Raw genomic sequence first — 22,889 nt, 5'->3', positions numbered from 1 at the left:
AAATGATGAAATAAGCTTATCAATGGATAAAAAAAGTAAGAGTAAGAGTAAAATAAATACAAAAATCTAGGTAATACGTTCATTTTTATACAGTTTATCTTGCCTGCCAGAGACAGGTTTGAGGTACTCCACCTCTGAAAATCTAACTTAATTTTATCAACAAGGGGAACAACATTTTTCTGAAAAAGACTGGGTAAGTCGTGGGTAATATTGATCCCCAGGTATTTAAATCCACTTTTAGACAAGTGAAATGGGAAGTCATTCTCTGGGATTGCAAGAGCCAGGTCATTCACAGGGAAATATTCACTTTTCGTAAGATTTAGTTTATAACCTGAGAAGCACCCAAACCTGCTAAGTTCACTTACAATATCAGGAATGCACAATGTAGGGTCTGATATATACATATATATTTATATATATATATATATATATATATAACAACAAATCATCTGCATAGAGTGAGAGTCTGTACTCTGACCCCATCTGTGGATCCCGCTTATGGTAGGGGTGGTTCTGAGTTTGATGGCAAGGGGTTCTATAACCAAAGCAAATAGGAGTGGGCTGATAGGGCACCCTTGCCGTGTCCCCCTTGATAAAGGGAAATACTCAGAGTGTATCCTATTTGTAACCACTGATGCTTTTGGCAAACAATATAAACGTTTAATCCATGCTACGAAACTAGGCCCAAATCCAAATTTTTCCAGAGTTGCGAATAAATATCTCCACTCCACTCTATCAAATGCTTTCTCTGCATCCAGGGAGATGATCACCTCTGGTACCTCCCTGGACGCAGGAGAATTAACAATAATGAGGAGTCGACATATATTGGAAAAAGAATGTCGACCTGTAATAAAACCTGTTTGGTCTGCCAATATTATATCAGACATAATGGGCTCCAGGCGTAAGGCAAGGGCCTTAGCAAGGAGTTTTACATTGGTATTTAGTAGGGAGACCGGTCTATATGATCCACACTCCAAGATGTCTTTTCCTGGCTTCAACAAAAGAGTTATGGATGCTTCTGTAAGAGTTGTTGGCAAGGTCCCCTGGTCCAGCGAGTGTATGTACATTTCATGGAGAAGAGGCTAGTTGATTTGAAAATTTCTTATAAAATTCAATCGGAAAGCCATCTGGACCAGGAGCCTTGCCATTTTGCATAGCCATTATTGAATTGGTGACTTCTTGCAATTGCAATGGCAATTCTGTCTTCGCTCTATGTACTGGGTTTATAGAAGGAACATTCAATTCATGAAATAATTGTTTCATATCTGTATTCTCTTCAGGTGATTCTGAAGTGTATAATTTAGAATAATATGTTCCAAATACTTTGTTAATTTCAGGAGGGTTAGTTGTCAGTTCCCCCTTTAGTTTCCTTATTTGTGAAATTTGCTGGGAACCTGATTTACTTTTGACTTGATGTGCCAGTACACGCCCAGCCTTCTCCCCATGTCCATAAGTGGATCCATGTGATTGAAGTAACATCTGTTCTATCTTATCAGTCGACAACAAGTTGTATGGGGCTTGTAGGTCTAGCCTTTGTTTATACAGCTCAGGGGTGGGGGAGACAGACTAGAGGTGGTCTAGTTTATCTATAGAACTAATGAGTAATTCTTGATTTTGTTTTCTATTCTTATTCACCATTGCAGAATATGAGAGAATTTCCCCTCTAATAACTTTAAGTGTCTCCCAAGGTAGTGATGGTGACTCTGTGTCTGTTTTATTGCTCTCTAAGAAGTTTAGTCACCATCTCACAAAATCCTTTTTCTGCTAAAAGAGTGTTTAGTCTCCATGGAGTACGCTGATTGTAGTTGAGGGAGAAACTTTTTCCTTTGTCATTTTATTTTCTCCTTTCATTTTCCTTCCTTCCTTCTTTCTTCCTCTAACTTCTTTTTTATTGCTTTTTCTTTCCTTCCCTCCTTCCATTCCTTGTTCTCTTTTTCTTCCTTTCTTTACTTCTTTCTTATCTTTTCATTTTCTTTCTTTAATTTCTTCACTATTCTTCTGTTCTGTTTTTCTCCACCAGAATTCCGGCAGCCATTTGGAGCATGAGCCGGCCAATGAGGCGGGCCTGGGGGCGGGCTACTCTGTCCCCCGACGAATCACCAGCCACCTGGGAACCAAGGTGAGCGGGGAAGAAAAATGACAAAAAAATGACATTGGAGGAAGAAATTGACAAAAAAAAAGACAAAAAGCGACAAAACCAACAGAAAAAAAAATCTAAAAAATTACAAAATGACCAGCAATGACAGAACTGAGGGAGAAAATCCACCAAAAATAACTAAAAATGATAGAATCAAGAAAAAATGATGCAAAATGCATGCAAAAATGAGATGACAAAAAATACTAGAATTGATGGGGAAATATGATTGATGGGTAAAAACTGCCAAAAAAGACAAAATGGCCAAGAAACTGAAGAAGAAAAAGTAAAATAAATGGCTAAAAAAATGAAAAACATCTTCTAGAAAATTTGTAGATAATTATTAGATTTGTAGACAAATGTCTCTACAAAAGTTCTCTTTCTCTCTCTCTCTCTCTCTCTCTCTCTCTCTCTCTCAAAAGAAAATAAAAAAAACTACTAACAACATAAATGACAGAATTGATGAGGAAATTGTCACAAAATCGTCAAAGGCGAAGCAAAATTGTCAAAAAACTGGGAAAAAACAACCAAATCTCTCTCTTATTTTTATTCTCTCTCTCTCTTTCTCTCTCTCTGGGAAAAACAGAAACGACAAAACGACCAAAAAGTGACAAGCTCTCTCTCTCTTCCATTGTAACCCTCTGTCTCTCTCTCAGGTGGAGATGGTGTACAGCCTGCTGTCCATGCTGGGGACGCACGATAAGGACGACATGTCCCGCACGCTGCTGGCCATGTCCAGCTCCCAGGACTCCTGCATCGCCATGAGGCAGAGCGGCTGCCTGCCGCTGCTCATCCAGCTGCTGCACGGCAACGACAAGGATTCCCTGTTGCTAGGTAACCATGGGGGGAGTAAGGCTGGGGGGGGGGGGGGGGGTGTTTAGTTGTTTTTTTTGTTGTATTAGATTTTTTTGATATTTTTTGATATTTTTTCACAGAATGTTTTCTTATATTCCTCTATTTTTTGTTTGTGTTTTGCATTTTCTTTTTTTTTGCATTGTTTTTGTCTTTTGTTCTTTTTCAAGTGCTTTTTAGGGGTTCCATTTTTTTTGTTTTTGTTTTTTTTGGCCCTTGTTTTTATAAATTTCTTGCAGTTTTGTCAACATTTCCATGTTTTTTTCAAGGAGGTGGGGTAGGTTTTTTTCTTCAGTTTATTTCTGTGGGTTGAGCTTGTTCAGTCTGGCTGCCGCTGCTCATCCAGCTGCTGCACGGCTGCCTGTTGTTAGGTGACCAATCAAAACATTCACTACTTATGTTGGGTTTTATTGTATTTGGGGTTTTTTGGCAATTGTCTAAAGCCTTTTTTTTTTTTTTTTTTTGGATTGGTTGATTTCCATTTTATATCTAATTTCTAAGTTTTTCTGTTGTTTTTGTAGCCCATTTCAACACTAATTTAGGTAGTTTTCCTATCTTTTAACAAATGTTCTTGTGTTTTTAGTTAATTTTCACGTTTTCAAGCTAACCTTTTTATTTTTTTAAACTAACTTGTTTTCTAACCTGTTTTCCTGTTTTACCTGATCTCTCTCTCTTGCTCTCTCTCTCTCTCTCTCTCTCTCTCTCTCTCTCTCTCTCTTGCTCTCTCTCTCTCTCTCTCTCTCTCTCTCTCTCTCTCTCTCTCTCTCTCCATCAGGAAACTCTCGTGGCAGTAAAGAGGCTCGTGCTCGAGCGTCGGCGGCTCTGCACAACATCGTCCACAGCCAGCCGGACGACAAGCGAGGCCGCCGCGAGATCAGAGTTCTGCACCTGCTGGAGCAGGTCCGCCTCTACTGCGAGACGTCCTGGAGCTGGCAGGAGAACCACGAGAGGGGGGTCGACCAGGACCACAACCCCAGTGAGTGGAGGAGGAATGATAAACGATAAGAAAATGAATTCCAAAAATGGCACAAAATTACAAAAAAAAATAAACATCAAGAGATACCAAAGGAAGTTAGAAAAAGGAGTGTTAAGTAAAGGAGGAGGAGAGGAAGGAGGGATCGGAAAAAACAAGAAAAGGGCAAACAAGACTAAGAGTCTAACAGCCCCACGACATTGAATTTTGTGGAAGCGTCTCTGCCGGGAATCGAACTCCGGTCTCCCGCTTGAGAGTCTGCAGTCTGACTCCCTGCGGGTCATGTGACCCATAAGCTGGTGAACAGAGCGACTGACCGACCGACTGACAGTACCATCCATAGAGCTCCTGCTGCGGGGCTGACCCTAACCCCTAACCCTAACCCTATAACCAAAAAATTACCAACAAATTACCAAAAACGACTGGCGACTAAACTGACTAAAAATGATAAAAATTGACTACAAAACAACAAACCATTACCAAACAAAAAAATCACAATAAATAACCAAGAAATTACAAAAATGTACCTAAAAATTACAAAACAAGAGGAAGAGGAAGGAGCGAATACAGGGAAAAAAACATCAAGAAAAGGACCAAAAATACACAAAAATGGCAAAAAGACCCAACAAACATTAGAAAAGGAGTAAAACAAAATTCCTGAAATGGCAAAAAAAAGTAAAAAATATCCTTAAAAAAACGTTGAAGAAGAGCACAGAAAATGTCAATCACCAGCAAAGAATCGACCAGGTGAACCCCAGTGAGTTAACGATGGAAAGATAGAGCGAAAAAAATCGTCGGAAAAACTGCAGAAATTGACAATAAAACGACTACAAAATGTCAAAAAATGACAAAAAATGGTTAGAACTAGCAATGACATTACATTCATTATTTCAGAAAAGTGTCTGAAAGATGAGAATATACTGAAAAAAATGAGAGAACACTTAACCAGGAGAACTCCAGCGAGAAAAGGGAGTGATAAAGAAAAAAGATAAAAGAAAGTCTTTTACCCACATTATTCTGAATTTGTCCATGAATTTTTGCGAATGTGAAAAAGACACATTCACCAAAAAATTACCAAAACAATTGCGAAAATGGCAAAGAAATGACCAAACATGGCAAAAAAATAAACTCCATAAAAATATTTAAAAATAATGAATTCTTAATGTATTTTTCAAAAACAAAAATAAGTAAAACCAAAAAAAGATGAAAATTAGTAAAATTGTAAATGTGCTCAGTAGAGCACAGACCTCCGCCATGTCTGACAACACTGCCAGGAAGTGATGTCACGCCCACCACTGATTACCTTTTCATGTCGATTGGCCAAAAGGGGACTATAGGGCAAGAAATGTTAATCGCTTCTTCCTTGGCCCATAACGAACCCTCATTCCAAGTTTTGTTCAAATCTGTGCTCAATTTGTTGAGAGATCCTGCTACCTCATTGGCTGAGGTAATAAGTTAAAAAAATGACCAAAAGAGCCCAAAAAATGACCAAAATTTGCAATAAGTAACTGAACATGACTAAAAACAAAACCAAAATTAACCCTAAAATATTAGGAATTTTCTTAATATTTTTGATCGGCATATATTTGAATGTTTTCAGTGAATTCTGTTTCAGTTTTGTTATTTTCCCCTCAGTGCCGTCTCCGGTGGAGCATCAGATCTGTCCGGCCGTCTGCGTCCTGATGAAGCTTTCCTTTGACGAGGAGCATCGCCACGCCATGAACGAACTGGGTATGGCTTTATTATTAATATTATTTATTATCAATATTATCATTGTCTTCTTTTTTTTTGGATAAATGTTAAGTGTGAAAACATTTTGCTTGTTTTATCAGTGTATTAATGTTTTTTGTAGGTTTTAGGAGTGTTATTATTATAGTTGTAACATTTATTCTTCAGTCATTTTTATTATTTTACTTTTTTACTTTTTTACTTTTTTTGTAAATGTTGTAGCACATTTCTAGAGTGAAAAAAATATTTTTTGCTTTTTATTTTGTGTAATTGTATTTTTTGGTAGTTTTAAAAAAAAAAGTAACTGTTTATTCAGTAATTCTTATCACTTATTAGCTTATTTTTTGCTTTACCAACTAGTTGTCAGACTGGTTTATTCGTTGACTGGTTTACCGACTGATTTACTGACTGGTTTACCTACTGTTTTAACAATTGACCGCAATTATTCCCCACAAACTTCATTTCCGTTCATTTTTTTGTTGTTTCAAGATTAAAGATTACTTTATTTGTCCCTAGGGAAATTTGTCTTGGACATGTTTCCACATGTCCACAGGTCCGTCGCTCCTACACGCTCCAACACGCTCCTACACGCTCCAACACGCTCCTACACGCTCCAACACGCTCCAACACGGGAGAGCAAACTCAGCGGCGACCTCTTGGCAACCGGCCAGCCAGCGGTCTTGTAGCTCCTCAGTTAGCGGCCGAGGAAAATGTAGCTTAGCACCGTTTCTATCCACTGAGACGCCGTCATAGCGTGGAGATAGCGGTCCACGGCGACCGCGCCGAATCCGCTTGAACTCAAACAACGGTCCGACCTCACTCAGAGAGCGGCCGCAGCTTAAATCCGAGGTGACGACGACACGGTTCGGGCGCCGTTTGTAGAGATGCGGATGATCTCCGGGGAGTCGTTAGAGAAGAAGAGATGAACACCAGACGAAAAACTTCAGACTTCAGCTGTAGTTTTATTAAGGGCAGACGTTGTTGTGATATAGCTCAAGCTCTGACTCCGCAAGAGCGGAAGTGTGACGTCACTATATAGACACCCAAGCAGCGATCATTACATATAAAATTACATTAAAAAACGAATATCCGAATCCCAAAATTGAAAACCGAATACCTACCCAACGAACGAATATCCGAATAGTCGAATATTCGGGTCCAGCCCTAGTTCTTTCCCTCTAAACCCCTTTCAAAAATGAATTTCCGTTTTTTTATTTCTTGTTTTTCTGGCTTTCCTACCCTGTTTTTTGTTCTTCAAATTCAAATTCAAAACAACTTTATTAATCCCACTAGGGGCAATTAGTTACAGCAGCTTGTTGTACACAGAAAAACAGGAACATCCAACAACATACAAACAAACAATACACCAAGGAGCTAAAATGTGGAATAAATCTATAAATAATGTTGATAAATAAACTTGGGAAACACAATAAAAAAATAAAATTAAAAAAAACCTACGGAGCATTTAAAAGTCGGACTGCAGAGGGGATAAACGATTTTGAATGGCGGTTAGTTTTACAAGCAGGTAAAACATAACGACGCCCTGATGGCAACAGAGAAAATTCACTTGCAAGAACAAGTTCAGAAGTTAAAATACTTTCTACTTTCTGGAGGATTTGCTGGTTGCAGAAAGGATTCAGGTCTCTTTGTTTCACTCCGATGATCTCAGAACAGATTTTAACAATGCTGTTCAGACTGTTTCTGTCTTTCACTGTGAGGCTGTGAAACCAGCAGATAAACTAACGGCCATTTACAGAGACCCTCTGCTCTCTGTCAGTCAAGAAGTAAAAGATGCGGCTGCATCGTGTTGAATGCCGATGAAAAGTCCGCAAATAAAAGCCTGGCATGGGCTTGTGGCTTTTCTAAGTGTTTTTGTAGGTTATTAAGTATTAAAAGCTTTGCGTCCACACCTCTCCCTGCCTGGGAAGCAACTTGCAGTGGATCAAGTTTTCCATCCACAGTTGACAGAACAACAGTTTTCATTATTAATGATGTTAGGGCGACTGGTCTAAAATCATTAAGGTGCCTAGGATTGGTGATCTTTGGGACCGGTATCACAGTAGAAGATCTCCAGATAGCAGGGATTTGGTGAACACATTCCTGCCTGACGACAACATCACAGTCAGAAGCGAGAGAGATTCTTGTTGTGGGCTTACCGCCTGTTTCTCTTACTGCTTGGTGTACTGGTCTACCGACTGGTTTACTGACTGTTTTAACAACTGATATAAGTTAATCCACTGTACTCAAGTCACAAATTAATGTCCTTTTTTTTTCTTTTTTGTTTTTGTGACAAACCTCCTGTTTACTTGTTTTTTTGTCTTACCATCTGTTTTTTTTTTGCTTCCTGTTCTTACCGCCTGGTCATGTTGGGTCTTTTTTTTTTATTTCTTGACTCTTTCACAACCATGTTTTTTTTTTGTTACTGGCCTTACCGTCTGGTTTACAGCTTTAGCTATTAGTTTACCATCTTACTGACTGTTTTAGCGACTATTTATTCCACTTATTCTGAAATGAACCTAAGTGAAAAACTTTGTTTAGATGTTATTGTTTTTTGACTCGTTTACTGCCCTAGGCATCTGTTTGTTTGCTTCCTGCTCTTACCGCCTGTTTCTCCTCTCTTACTTGTTTCTCCTCTCTTGCCGCCTGTTTCTCCTCTCTTGCCGCCTGTTTCTCCTCTCTTGCCGCCTGTTTCTCCTCTCTTACCGCCTGTTTCTCCTCTCTTGCCGCCTGTTTCTCCAGGCGGTCTGCAGGCCATGGGCGAGCTGCTGCAGGTGGACTGCGAGGTGTTCGGCCTCAGCAGCGATCACTACAGCGTCACGCTGCGCCGCTACGCCGGCATGGCGCTCACCAACCTCACCTTTGGAGACGTGGCCAATAAGGTGAGAGGGGGCAGAGTCAACGGGAAGAGGGGGCGGGGCCAATAAAATGTGTTTTTGTAGGTTAGTAATTTCATATATACATATATATATATATATATATATATATATATATATATTTTTTTTTTTTTTTTTTTTTTTTTGTGGAAACTGGATAGTGGATTTTAAGAGAAATTTGTTTTTATTATTTTTTGTATTTTTTTTATTATTTTGCTTTTGATTTTGTATATTTACTAATCATTTAATTGATTTTTTATCTTATTAGTTTGTATTTTTATTTTATTATTTTATAGATAATTTATATTTTATGATTATTATCATTATCATATCATTGAGTTCAATTATAGTTCATATGGTTCAATATTTGAGGGAAAAGCAGTTCGATTTTAAGATAAATTGAAATTTATTTTCTGTTTTTATCATTTTTTTTTGGTTTATATTTTTTCATAATTTTTTGGGTGTTTTCCCGTCTGTTTTTTTTCCATCAGGCCACCCTGTTCCAACTATTTTACCAATTTAATCCGATCTTTACTACTTTACTTTTTATTCATTTACTGGCTGTTTTACTGACTGTTTAAAATTAACAGAAAAGTGTGATTTTTAGAGGAAAAACCAGTAAGATTTTAAGAGAAATGCTTTTTTTTTTCAATTTTTAGTAATTTTATAGATTTTTCTATTTACCTGTTTTAATAATTTATTATTTTTTATTTTTTGTTTTAAGTTTTATTGGTTGTGTACTATTTTTATATATTGATTTATAGTATATTGATATATAGTTTTAGGAGAAATGTCTATGCAAAATTCAAGAATATTGTGGGTAAATAAATCAAATAAATTGGAGAAACTGTTAAAATTACAAATTCCACAAAAAACTAAATTCCAGGAAAAAATTAAACTTATGTATTTTCTCTCTTTATGCATCATTTTATTGACTGTTTTCTATTTTTATCATTGCATTTTGTTTTCTATTTAAAAACAAAAAAAAAAAAGTTTTTCTGCCTGTGTTTTTTCCCATCAGGCCACGCTGTGCTCCATGAAAGGCTGCATGCGAGCCATGGTGGCTCAGCTGAAGTCAGAAAGTGAAGATCTACAGCAGGTAAATAAGAGGGAGGGGGCGGGGCTTAAGTGAGGGTTTGCCATGGTGACAAAGCATATTGAGTTTATATAAACATCTGGATTAGTGTTAAAATGTAAAATTGAATTGTATTTGTATTAAAACATTTTGATGTTGATTTTGCTTTTTTGTAAGTTTTGAAATTTTTTTAGAGTGCAGGTAAATCTGAACTAGCACTCAACTCATTAAGTTCTTAGAGAGATTTAAGTTCTTAGAGAGATTTACATTAAAACAAATGTATATACATTTTTTTGGTAAATTTTCCGCAGGTGATCGCCAGCGTTTTGCGGAACTTGTCGTGGCGCGCCGACGTCAACAGCAAGAAAACACTGCGGGAAGTCGGCAGCGTCGGAGCGCTGATGGGCTGCGCTCTGGAGGTTCAGAAGGTACTGATCATTATTATTATTATTATTATTATTATTAGTAGTAGTAGTAGTAGTAGTAGTTGTATTATCATATGACATTTTTTATGGGGCTGATGGGCTGCGCTCTGGAAGTTCAGAAGGTCAAATTTTATTTTAATTATTTATAGTATAGTAATATATTTAGTATTTGTTATTGTGCTTTTATTTATTTTCATTTCAAACCCGATTTTTATTTTCCTGTTTAAGAAATTATTATTTTATGTTTTCAAACCCAATTTAAGTTCGTTTTTTAAAACTTAGGCCCTCAAAAATACTAAGTTTTCTTCTTTCTTGATTTTTTTTAAAATTTATTTTCTTTTCTTTTGTGTTCACAACTTTTCACCTTAATTTTCTTTGGTCTCCCATGTAAAATATATTTTAAAAAATTCTCAGAAATATACAAAAAAATCAGGCTCTTTCTTTTTCCACCCTCACTTTGTATATTGTCCCACATCATTTTGAATATTAACCAAACCTTTTTCTCTATCTTTTTGTTTATTCTGTCTCGAGGAGTCCAGTTTTTTTTTTATTTCAGCCAAAACAATAAGTTTCTTTTTTTGTATTTATTTTATTTTTAGTTTTTATTTTCACACTTTTCACAACTTTGACCCTCGTTTAACACATCCTCCATCTTTTTCGCATTTTAAAATTGTTGTCTTTTCTTTTTCTCGGTCTCCAGGAATCCACGTTGAAGTCGGTGCTAAGCGCTCTGTGGAATCTGTCGGCTCACTGCACAGAGAACAAAGCGGATATCTGCGCTGTAGACGGAGCGCTGGCTTTCCTGGTGGGAACGCTGACGCACCGCAGCCACAGCAACACGCTGGCCATCATCGAGAGCGGAGGAGGGATTCTACGAAATGTGTCGAGTCTTATAGCCACCAACGAAGCGCACAGGTAGGAGAGAAACAGAGAAAAAACAAGCAGAAGGAAATGTGGGAAAATAAGCAGGAAAAAATGGGGAGAAGGTGTGAAAAATAGGGGAGAAGTGTATGAAAAAAGGGAAAAAGAGGGTAAAGATGTCAAAAAGGTGGAAAAATGGGAAAAAAATGGGAAACAAATATTTTGTCTGCAAATGCAAAAGATTTCAGAGTTAAATGCCAAGAAATAGACAAAATTCTGAAAACAAACTGAGAAAAGAAAAAAAAAAGTGAATAAAGAGGTAACACTAAATTAGATGATAAAAAAAATGAAAGAATAGAGGCAGGGATGCTGACGCAGCACAGCCACAGCAGCACACTGGCTGTTTATGGAGAGGGGAGGATCCTGCACAACGTGTCGAGCCTCATCGCTACAGATGAAGCACACAGGTGGGAAAGAAACAGAAGAGTAGCCTGGTTCCAGTCTCCTGAAGTTTCTGAATATGACTTGTGTAAAGGTTTTTAAAAATAAAAGTTTTTTCTGTGAAATAAGCATGTGACCTGTTTTGACCCCGCCCCTCAAAGAATCGTAATCGAGAATCGTTAAGAACCGGAATCGATAAGCAGAATCGGAATCAGAATCGTTAAAATCCAAACGATACCCAACCCTAAATAGATCCAACACTTATGCTAACACCCAGCTGACAAAAACACCTAGAGTCAGCAACATTCTCGAAAAGGTTTCCTTCCATAATCAAGCCGCTAAAATCATAAGCGTTTGTATAAGGCAATACACATTAATCACGTTAGCTTTGTGGCTAAGCAACCGCTAACATCATTAGCATCTGAATAAGTCAATTTGCATTAATCCCATTAGCTTCGTGGCTAGCGAACTTTACATTTAGCCTAGCTTCTAGACTTCAAACTCACGGCATTTCGCTCGGTGACGACGGCAAATTCAGCCTCAGCACTCGTTATGTTCTACGTTATAACAAGGTACAAATCAATATTTATTGGACAATATCAGTTTGCATTAGTTTGACTTCATTAAAAATATTATTTTTCCCTCTTACCGAGCAGATGGAATGCGCCCGCTTTGTTCGAGTGACAGCAACAAAAGGGCGGAGTGAGACAACAGGTCAAGGGTGAACCGGAGGCGGCTGCTTCGGCTGATTGGTCGATTCCGGTCTCTTTTGGATTTAACTGATTGGCTTATTGCCAAGCTAATCAAACAAAACAAATAAAATTAACCCTTTGTCTACCGACTAGGTCACAACTAGATAATATTGTATTTTATAATGTGTCAATTTAGAATTTATGTGTATGGCTATTTTTCTTTTTCTTTCTGACTGAGAAAAGGATTTCTAGCCTAATTTACTATTTCTCTAGCCTGATTTACTGACTTTATAACCTGGGCTACACTTGCATGGCTTTCCCTCCACAGTCACCAGACCTCATTGAACATCTTTGGGAACATTTGAAAAGGGGAAAGCGAAAAACAAACTGTAACATCACAATACACTCTCTTGGATGCTCTAAAAGTGCTGGAAAAATATGGATTCTCAAATTTTGCAAAAACTTGTAGAATCGATGCTAGACAGAGTGTAAGCTGTGATTAAGGCAAATGGTGGACATACCAGATATTTAGAAGTTTTGACTTTCAGTAAATAATAACAAACGTTTTCTGACTTATATTAGTGAAAAATTATGTAATCTTGTATGAGAAATATAATTTGACTAAATATTTGTATTCGTTTTTGATAAATGATGAAACAAAGTAGTAAATACCAAGTTCTTGGTAGTGGATATATATATATATATATATATATATATATATATATATATATATATATATACTGTGTGTGTGTGTATGTATATAACCTACGTATATGTATTTAGATGTTATATATATATATATATATATATATTTATATTCTTTATGTGTATCACTTATTGTATTATTTTTAATATATTTTAGTTGTTTAGGTTTTTGTTGAAATCAAAACTAGATTTTTCAAAATAAAAGTCCTAACTGTTCTCTCCCTTTCCCCTCTCTTCTTCTCTTAGACAAATCCTGCGGGATCACGGCTGCCTCCCCACGCTGCTGCAGCACCTCAAGTCCCACAGCCTGACCATCGTGTCGAACGCCTGCGGAACGCTGTGGAACCTTTCAGCGCGCGACGCCCAGGACCAGGAGGCATTATGGGAGCTGGGCGCTGTCGCCATGCTCCGCAACCTCATCCACTCCCGCCACAAGATGATCGCCATGGGCAGCGCGGCGGCGTTACGCAACCTCATGGCACGCCGGCCTGCCGGTTGCCATGGAAGCGGAGGAACAGGAAGTGGAAATAACGGAACAGGAAGCGGGAATTTAGCATTACGTAAACAAAAAGCATTGATCGAAGAGCTGGACGCGCAGCAGCTATCAGAAACGTTCGATAATATCGACAATCTGAGTCCCGGGAAAAGGGGCGGGGCCGGAAACGGCGGGAAAACAACAGGAAGTGGCAGCAGAAACGGTGGGAAAACAGGAAATTTGCGCTCGCCGTTCGCGAACACGCCAGTTTTGTCGCGAAACGATGGCGAAGCGGCAAAGAGGAAGCAGCGGATTGCCGGAGGAGCAAGTGGAGGAGGGGGCGGGGCTGATGACATCATCTACGCCCGTGCTTTCCCGCCCAATTTTCCCGCCAAACTGGAGTACCGTGCCTCCAGTGACAGCCTGAACAGCGTCACCAGCGCTGACGGCTACGGCAAACGCGGCCAAACCAAGCCGTCTTCTTCGTTGGTGTCTTCCCCCGCCGCTCCGGATGAGCGCTACTATTCGTCAGATGAGCCGGACCCGTCTACTTCAGCAGTTTCCACCAATAAATGCTGCGTTTATAGGAAATACCCGGCGGATTTGGCGCACAAAATCCGAAGCGCCAATCACATGGACGATAACGATGATGCGGATTTGGACACGCCCATTAATTACAGTCTGAAATATTCAGACGAACAGCTGAATTCTGGGAGACAGAGTCCGAGTCGCGGCGGTGCAGAAGAAGAAGAAGAAGAAAAGCGGCGGTTTTACGGTGCAAAAGGAAGCGAACGGAAGAAACAAGCGCAGAGATTCGGCATCCAATCGGGCGGCGGCTTCCCCGATGACAAGCCGACCAATTACAGTGACCGCTACTCAGAGGGGGAGGGGCCTGACGATCAGCCAATCGACTACAGCCTGAAGTATGACGGCGTTTCTTCTTCTTCTGCGTCTTCCTCGTCGAAGAAATCCGTTTTCAAGCCTTCCGGCAAGGAAAACACCACTTCTTCTTCTTCTACTTCCACTTCTGCGTCCTCTGCGGCCTCCGCAGCCAATAAGAGCGCTGCGGCCCGCCCTCAGCTCCGCCCGCCTTCTTCTTCTACTTCCAGAACTGCCGTAGCGACGCCGAAAATCAACCAGGAAACGCTGCAAACCTACTGTGTCGAAGACACTCCGATCTGCTTTTCGCGAGGCAGCTCGCTCTCCTCGCTGTCCTCCGAAGAAGAAGATGACGAGGATGATGTCATCAGGAGGGGTACGGGTGTGGTCGGGGGTGATGGCTACCAACCTGTAGTCGCTAAGCAACCGTCGCCGCAAAAACGGCGGGAAAAGGAATCTTTGATTCCAGCAGCGATTCCTTCGCCAATTCCTTCGATTTTGCCACCCAAATCGAAGCGAAATCACGCACATCATCCCAAGGCATCCGATTACACAATGACATCATCATCAGGCGCCCGCACACCCAAGAGCCCTCCGGGGGACGAGGCAGCACAGCAGGAGACGCCGCTGATGTTCAGCCGCTGCACGTCTCTTAGCTCGCTCGACAGCTTCGGCAGCCCGTCCTTCGCCAGCTCTGTTCCCAGCGAGCCTTGCAGCGGCGTGCCGAGTGGCGTGGTGAGCCCCAGCGACCTACCGGACAGCCCCGGTGCCACGGCGCCACCCAGCCGTGCCAAGACTCCACCCCCCACGTCGGTGAGGTCATCGACGGCAAAGGAAACGAAAGAAACGAAAGGAGCTGCGAAGGATCGAAGAGCGGCAAAGGAGGAGGAGGAGCGGGAGATAGCGGAGGAGGAGGAAGTTGACGCGTTGCTGCATTTCGCAACTGAGAGCACACCGCATGGGTTTTCCAGAGCGTCCAGTCTGAGTGCGCTCAGTGTGGACGAGCCGTTTATACCCAGGGAGGCAAAGGAAACGGATAAGGATTTGAAAAATGGGAGCAAAATCAGTGAAAATTCGGCAAAGAAAAAGGAAACAGATGGAAAAGATGAAGTTATGATGATGTCACAACCGCTGTCGTCCGATTCGCTGCCACTGGACGAATCGGACGACGACATCTCCATCCTGGAGGCATGCATCAACTCAGCGATGCCCAAGTCGTCACGGAAACCGAAACAAAAACAAACGGCAAATGCAAATGCTTCGACTTCGCAAGTTCCAACGCGAAAAGCAAGCCAACTTCCCGTCTACAAGCTCCTCCCCCCTCCAAACCGTGGCCAATTGCAGCCCCCGCATCCCAAGAAGCCACAGCCACAGAGTTTACAGTCTCACGCCAACACCAACGAAGAAGTCCCGCGCGTTTACTGCGTGGAAGGAACTCCACTCAACTTTTCCACCGCCACTTCGCTCAGCGACCTCACAATCGACTCGCCACCCAATGAGGCACTCCTCCCGCTCTTAGCTCCGCCCCCTGCTCATGGCGAAGCCCCGCCCCCACCTCCAGCTCTAGCCCCGTCCCTTCCCTCACAAAATCACCAGAAACGAAGACGGGATGGACTTCCGGAAGGTGAAAGTGCGGAAAAAACTGAAGATTCCTCGCTACTTCCTGTTTCAGCTGCAGAAGCTCCGCCCCTTCCTGTTTCTGTTCCACTTCTTGTCGACGAGGAAGGTGCCAACGAAGGGGACGACATCCTGGCCGAGTGCATCAGCGCCGCCATGCCGAAAAATCGCCCGCGCAAGCCATTCCGGTCGCCACGGGCAACTGCCCCTAATCTCGATCAATCACAGCCTGTCTCCCTGCAAGCCCCACTCCTTCCTGTCCCCCCGCCTCAGCAGCGCCGCCTCCCGTCGCCGCTGGGATCGACACAACAGCAGAAGAAGAAACCGACATCGCCGGTGAAGCCGCAGCAGCGAATGGGAAGCGGCGTTGCTGCAGTGACATCAACGGCGACATCATCGGCCAGATTTGCGTTTGATTCGCCGCGCCACTACACGCCCATCGAGGGCACACCCTGCTGCTTCTCGCGCAACGATTCGCTGAGCTCCCTCGACTTCGACGAGGATGAGGATGATGTCATCGGTGAGAAGACAGAGCTTCCGAAAAGTGAAAAGCGCCGCAAAATTCCGCCAAACGCCGCCATTTCTGCTCCAAATTCTGCCGTTTCTTCTCAGAATCCCGCTGTTTCTTCTACTGTTGCTGCTGCTGCCGTTTTCCCACGCACAAAGGCGGAGCCTGTTGCCACGGCGACTGATGAGCACCGAAACTTCGCTGCCGTGGAAGACACGCCCGTCTGCTTTTCACGAAACTCCTCCCTCTCTTCGTTGAGTGACATTGACCAGGAAAACAACAACAAGGAATTCCCGCCAAAATCTCTGCCTCAACTTCCTGTTTCTACTCCTCCACTTCCTCCTCAGGAAGCCGAATCTGCTAAGCCACGCCCCCCGGTTGCCACTGCAATGGGTTATGCCCCCAAAGCATTCCACGTGGAAGATACACCCGTTTGCTTTTCGCGAAATTCTTCATTGAGTTCACTCAGCATTGATTCAGAAGACGATTTGCTGCAGGAGTGCATCAGTTCAGCAATGCCCAAGAAAAAGAAGCAGCACGCCAAAGCCCCACCCCCTTCTTCTGCTGCGACCTCACTTCCTGTCCTGCTTCCTTCGGCAGAAAGAGACGAAGAAAACGCCAAAAACGGCCAGATTTTAGCAGAAAACGAAGCAGAAATTGATGAAAATGACGACGAAAATGGCGAAGAAAGCCGAAGCCCTGCCTCCCCGGATTCCGAGGCATTTGATTGGAAGGCCATCCAGGAAGGCGCCAACTCAGTCGTCAGCAGCCTCAACGCTATCGCCGCGGCAACCGGCATCTCCGAGGAAACCGGGCTCTCCCGTCGTGCCTCAGCTTCGTCCGACTCCGACTCGGTTCTGTCACTAAAATCTGAACTTTCCGCCTCGCCGTTCCACCTTTCTTCTTCGTTGGTGTCAGCGAAAGATGGACAGGAAGTGGAAGTGGAGGAACAGGAAGTGGCGAAGACACGGCCGCGCATCCTCAAACCTGGTGAGCACAGCACTTTGGAGGCAAAGAAGAAGAAAGAAGATGAGGAGGAAGAAGAGAAAGCAGTGAAAGGCGGGAAAAAGTCATACAGGAGTTTGATTAGCGGGAAAGCGAAGGGAGCCGAGCTTGCGGCAAGTGCAAGGGGGCGGGGCAAACCGGCAAGCCCCGCCCCCCGAAGTGGAAGTAGCAAAGCGTCATCGCGCGATTCGACGCCGTCGCGAGAAAAAACACCAACGAGTCTGATTGGACGAGGAGGAGGAGGGGGAAAAATTTCCCAGCTTCCCCGGACGTCATCGCCTAGCAACAGTGGCGGAAACGGAGGAGGAGGTGGAGCTTCTGCTTCTTCCTCTTCTAGGATTGGCCGAAATTCGTCTTCGATTTCGACAAAGCAGCAAATTCCACGCAGCAGCAGTGCAATTCCCAGGAGCGAATCAGCTTCAAGGAATCTGACAAAGAAGCAGGCTGATTCACCAGGAGTGATGACATCATCGAAGGGGAGCAAGGCCGAACCGGAGCGGCAGGTTTCAGGTTTGGTGCGGCAGTCGACGTTCATCAAAGAAACACCGAGTCCGACACTCAAACGTAAATTAGAAGAATCAGCGTCGTTTGATTCGCTGTCGCCACCGACGTCATCGATGATGTCATCGCGGAGGAATGATGTCAGCGGACGCTCACACTCGGAGAGCCCATCGCGCCCGCAGGACGTGACATCATCGACGAGGTTTAACCGCACTGGAACATGGAAGCGGGAAAATCACACCACAGGAAGTGGAAGCGGTGGGACAGGAAGTAAGCACTCTTCTTCGTTGCCGCGCGTTGGAACGTGGAAGCGCGCCGGCAGCCAATCGTCTGTGCTTTCGGCTTCGTCTGAGTCGAGCGAAAAGGGCCGGAGCGAGGAAGAGGCGGACAGGAAGTCTTCATCGGCAGGAACAGGAAAAGGGACGTGGCGGAAAGCAAAGGATGATGGGAAAGCAAAGAAATCAGTAGGAAAATCGGACGACATCTGGGTGCGGATCGAAGACTGCCCCGTCAATAATCCGCGCACTTCATGTTCAGCGAGTTGCTCGTCTCTGATTCGCTCACCGACAGGAAACGCCCCGCCCATTATCGACGCAATCCCGCCAAAATTACCCCCTCCCCTTTCTTCGTCTACTTCTTCTGCGAATTCCTCTGAAAAAAGCCGCAACTTGAATTTACGAAAAAGCTGTGAAAGCCTGGAGGAGAAATCGGAAAAATCAGAGAATTTGAGGCGGAGCTTTGAAAGTCTTGAGGACCAGTCGGAAGCGGTGGAAGCAGCGATGACATCATCAGCATCGACGCCGTCCTCGAGGCAACAACGTCAACAACGCAGCGGAGCATTAGCGGCGAGAGTGAGTCCATTTAATTACACACCCAGTCCGAGGAAAAGTGGCGAAGTTGTGACATCATCGATGGCGCCGATGACATCAGCAACGCGGCCGTCATTAATTCCGACGCCGGTAAACGCAAAAAAACGTGAACCGAAAGGTAGTGATGGAGGCAATAGCGGAGGAGGAGGAGGAAACGGTTCGTACATCGTCACGTCGGTGTGAAATGGAAAGCAAAACAGATCAAGGTCCGCTACTTTTCCAAAAATGAGCAAAATTGTTTCGGAGAGGAAATTGGGAGAGGAAAAATGGAAAAAATTGGAAATTATGTCACTGGAGTTATTTTCCTGCCAAAATTGCAGCCACACATGAAGTGGAAAAGTTCTAAAAATGACTCATGCTCTGCCTCTTTTTTCCGAAAAGACAAAACTCAAGCTGAAGCTTTGCCCCCTTTTCCAAAAACAAAAGAATGCTTTTCCCAAACACAAAAAAAAATTTCAAAACAAAAAAAAGAGGAAATTCACGTCGGAAACAAAAAGCTCAAGCTCCGCCCCCTCTACGCTATATGGAAAAAAGTCTCGCTGAAGCTCCTCCCCCTTTTCAAAACCAAAAGAATGCAAGTTGAAGCTCCTCCCCCTTTTCCAAAACAAAAAAATGTACGACAAACTTTTCAGGAGGAAATTAGCATTGGGAAAATGGAAATAAAGTCAGAAATGAACAGCTCATGTTCCGTCCCCTTTTATGCAAAATCAAAACAAATCAAGGTGAAGCTCCGCCCCCCTCTTCGAAAACACAAAAAACCTCCAGCTGAACTATGAGAAATCGTTTCGGAGAGGAAATTTGCATAGGAAAATGGACAAAAAGTCGGGAATGAACAGTTCAAGCTCCGCCCCCTTTTCGCAAACAATGAAAAAAGTTGAGCTGAGGCCCCGGCCCCTTTTCCCAAACACAAAACTCTTTCAAAACGAAAAAAGAGAAAAATAATTTTCAAGTCTTTCACAAAAGGCTCAGGCTCCGCCCCCTTTTACGTAAAATGGAAAGCTGAAGCTCGGCCTCTTTTTCACAAACAAGTTAAACCATTTCGGAGAGGAAATTAGCATTAGCAAATGGGGAAAAAAACATCGAACACATTGGAAAAAAGGCGGAAACGATGATGTCACTGTACTGTTTCTGAAAACAAAACTACTCAAGCTCCGCCCCTTTTCCTGAAACACACTTTTCCAAAAACGAAAAGAAAAAATCACAGCACTACGAGGAAAACGGTTCGGAGAGGAAATGCGCAAAAATTATGTAAACGTTGATGTCACCAGACTTGTTTTCCCGCCAAAATGACACACGAAGTGGAGGAAGTTGTAAATAGTACGGATTTGGCGGGAACAGCATCAGAAAGCAATGAAGAAAAATTGCAAGAGAGGCTAGCGAAGAAAACTGAAATGGACTAAAAAAACTGTACAGCAACTTTATGTATTTAAAAATGCAAGCCCCGAACCCTGCCCCCTTTCTCTCCCCATATTGGCCCCGTCTTCACCTGTCTGTCAAGCTTCCCAATTTCTTTTTTATTTGTTTTCTGACAAGAATACTTAAAAAAAAAATAATCTGAAAACACATTTACATTTTTTTTTTTTTATACCTCTAAAGTAATGTATAACTGCTTAGCTCCGCCCCCTACTTACCGTTTTCCTGCATGCCCCCCTCCTCTAACGATGAACGTTACCATGGTGATGATGATGATGCTAACGATGAAGATAACTATGTTTTTTGGTAGGTGTAGCGTCGATTCTTACACTCATTTTTCTTGTTTTTAACAGGAGTTTTGTTCCAAAAATAAACAACATTCACAACACATCACTTTATTGTAATAAAATCACAACTTTTTGATTTGGTTCAAAGACTTGTTCAAAACTATTCACGACTGTATCTTGGAGGATGAATATGAACAGGAATAATTCTGAGACTTTTTTTGGACAAGAAAACACAATAACAAGAAATACATTATAGAAATACAAGACGGATGTGTATATATATTGCAATTTTCGAAACAAATCTCCTCACAGAATTTTTTCTTCTTTCCAGAATGGGAAATTTACCACCAACCCTGGTTAACGCCAAATTCTGGTTAAAAAAAAAAAACGGTTGTGGGCTAGTAAAACAGTCAAAGCAGCTAGTAAACAGGGAAAATTCTTAAATTTCCCGATAAATTTTGGGCCTTTTTCCCAGCAAAAAACGGCCGGTGGTTGAAAAATTCCCATTCCTGCCTTGTTTTGTTTTGGAAAAAAAAACACTGTAAAGCGTAAATTATTACTGTAAAACTTTAAAAACCTGTAACTTTGAAGCACATAATTTAAAAAAAAAACTACGATTTTTGCCAAAAATTTACCACACTGTGTAAACGACATTTTATTAATTGCTGTAATGTTTTCTTTTCTTGTACTCTTTTTTTTTTCTTATTCAAATGTTTTTTTTGGATGTTTATGCTGGAAGAAAATTATGAGTTAAACTGGCAAATTTTGGCGAAATGTACAATGGGATAATAAACAATAAACGTTAACATTTTAGGTGCGAAACTGTTTTTGAGTGATTTTTTTTCGGGGGGTTTTCTTGAATGAGCGTAGTTCGGGATTGGTGTTTTCAAATCTGTCAAATTTTAGCATTTTTTTTTATTTTACTGGTGTATTCATTACAAGGTTGAATTTTATAGGAACAGGAATTGCTTTTGCCAAGTTTGATTAACAGGCCTTTATTTTGAAGGTCATCACCAGAAGTCTAATCTCTTCTAGTTGGGTTTTATTTTGAAGGTTATGACAGCAATTCCTATTGTTTCACCTGGCTGACTTGGCTGATTTTGAAGGTCAACCCCAAAAGTACTACTGCCTATTCTCTTAGGCTTTTATTTTGAAGATCCCTACAGGAGTTCCTATTGGCTTTTCCAGCTGACTTTTATTTTGATTGCAAAAATATGAAATTTTGGATTTTCATCTTATAAAAATATTTATAAAAGTTAAAAATAAAATATTCAAGTGAAAACTTAACATTTAATTTAAGTTTTGAAATTGTCAGTTTTTAGTGAGAGGATTTGACTTTGCTTATTGTGACAGGAAGTGCTATTGTGTTAGTTTGTTGGCAGGCTTTTATTTTGAAGGTAATTCCCAGTACTGACTTCTCCTAGGCTTTTATTTTTAAGATTAGAACAGCAATTTATATTGTGTAGTCTAAATGACTGACTTATTTTGAAGGTCATTACCTGAAGTTGTAGTGCCTATTCTCCTAGGCTTTTATTTTGAATATTCTGACGGGAGTTCCTACCGTATTTTCCACCTGGCTTTCATTTTGAAGGCTATCACCACAAGTACTACTGTAGATTCCTGCTGGCTTTTATTTTGAAGGCAGTCATCAAAAATACTACTGCCTATAGATAAGAATGGCGTGACGTTTCAAATGGGCCACATCCACAAAGTGCGGTACAAGTGATATTCCTCGCTCTATCTCTGGGCAAAATGAAAAATAAGCATTTTCTGTGGTTGATGTTTCTGTAGGGTTAGGGTTGTATTTTGATAATTTATGTGAAATGTATAAGGTGTAAATAATCTATTCAATATTCAATATTTAAGTCTGCATAGGTGGCTTTTATTTTTGAGGTCATCACCAAAAATAATACCCGTTATTCTCATAGGCTTTTATTTTGAAGATCCTGACGGTACTTGCTGTAGATTTTTCCAGTGGGCTTTTATTTTGAAAGTTGCGACAGGAATTCTGATCATTTAGCTTGACCAACTTTTATTTTGAAGGTTAGAACTAGAACTACTACTCCCACTTGTCTTAGGCTTTTATTTCGAAGATCCCAACAGTACTTCCTATTCTCAATCCACCCCGCTTTTACTCTGAAGATCCTAATTGGACTTCCTATGGTCCCCTCAATTTGCCTTTTATTTTGAAGGTCTTCACCAGAACTGCTGATGCCTATTTTGGTAGGCTTTTATTTTAAAGGTTGTGACAGGAATTCCGATTATACAGCTTGACTGATTTATATTTTGAAAGTCATTACCAGTATTACTGCCTATTCGCCTGGGCTTTTATTTTGAAGATCCCGACATGACTTCCTATTGTCTCCTTGATTTGTCTTTTATTTTGAAGGTCTTTACCAAAAGTACTACTGCCTATTCACCTAGGCTTTTATTGTGAAGCCCGGGACCGGAATTCGCCTTGGAATATTGCTTTCACTTTACCTGCCGCTTAATCCTGCCGTCTCTCTCTATCTCCCTCTCTCTCTCTCTCTCTCTCTCTCTCTCTCTCTCTCTCTCTCTCTCTCTCTCTCTCTCTC

General features: G+C 41.7%; 1 protein-coding gene across 2 annotated transcripts in view; it reads left to right on the top strand.

Moving 5' to 3' along the window:
• Positions 1–21,125, top strand: part of apc (APC regulator of WNT signaling pathway) — a 66,835-nt gene extending 45,710 nt beyond the window's left edge. For both annotated transcript variants that reach the window (XM_071911022.2, XM_078286361.1), the window contains 9 exons: positions 2,021–2,119; positions 2,791–2,968; positions 3,762–3,962; positions 5,595–5,690; positions 8,427–8,566; positions 9,582–9,659; positions 9,947–10,063; positions 10,761–10,975; positions 13,006–21,125. In XM_071911022.2, the coding sequence (XP_071767123.2) occupies positions 2,021–2,119; positions 2,791–2,968; positions 3,762–3,962; positions 5,595–5,690; positions 8,427–8,566; positions 9,582–9,659; positions 9,947–10,063; positions 10,761–10,975; positions 13,006–18,796 (6,915 nt within the window). In that variant the 3' untranslated portion in view covers positions 18,797–21,125. The remainder of the gene's footprint in view (positions 1–2,020; positions 2,120–2,790; positions 2,969–3,761; positions 3,963–5,594; positions 5,691–8,426; positions 8,567–9,581; positions 9,660–9,946; positions 10,064–10,760; positions 10,976–13,005) is intronic.
• The last annotated feature ends 1,764 nt before the right edge of the window (positions 21,126–22,889 follow it).

The sequence above is a fragment of the Centroberyx gerrardi genome, chromosome 2 (assembly GCF_048128805.1).
Source record: "Centroberyx gerrardi isolate f3 chromosome 2, fCenGer3.hap1.cur.20231027, whole genome shotgun sequence".
NCBI lineage: Eukaryota > Metazoa > Chordata > Actinopteri > Beryciformes > Berycidae > Centroberyx > Centroberyx gerrardi.
This window is presented reverse-complemented; position numbering and strand designations above follow the sequence as displayed.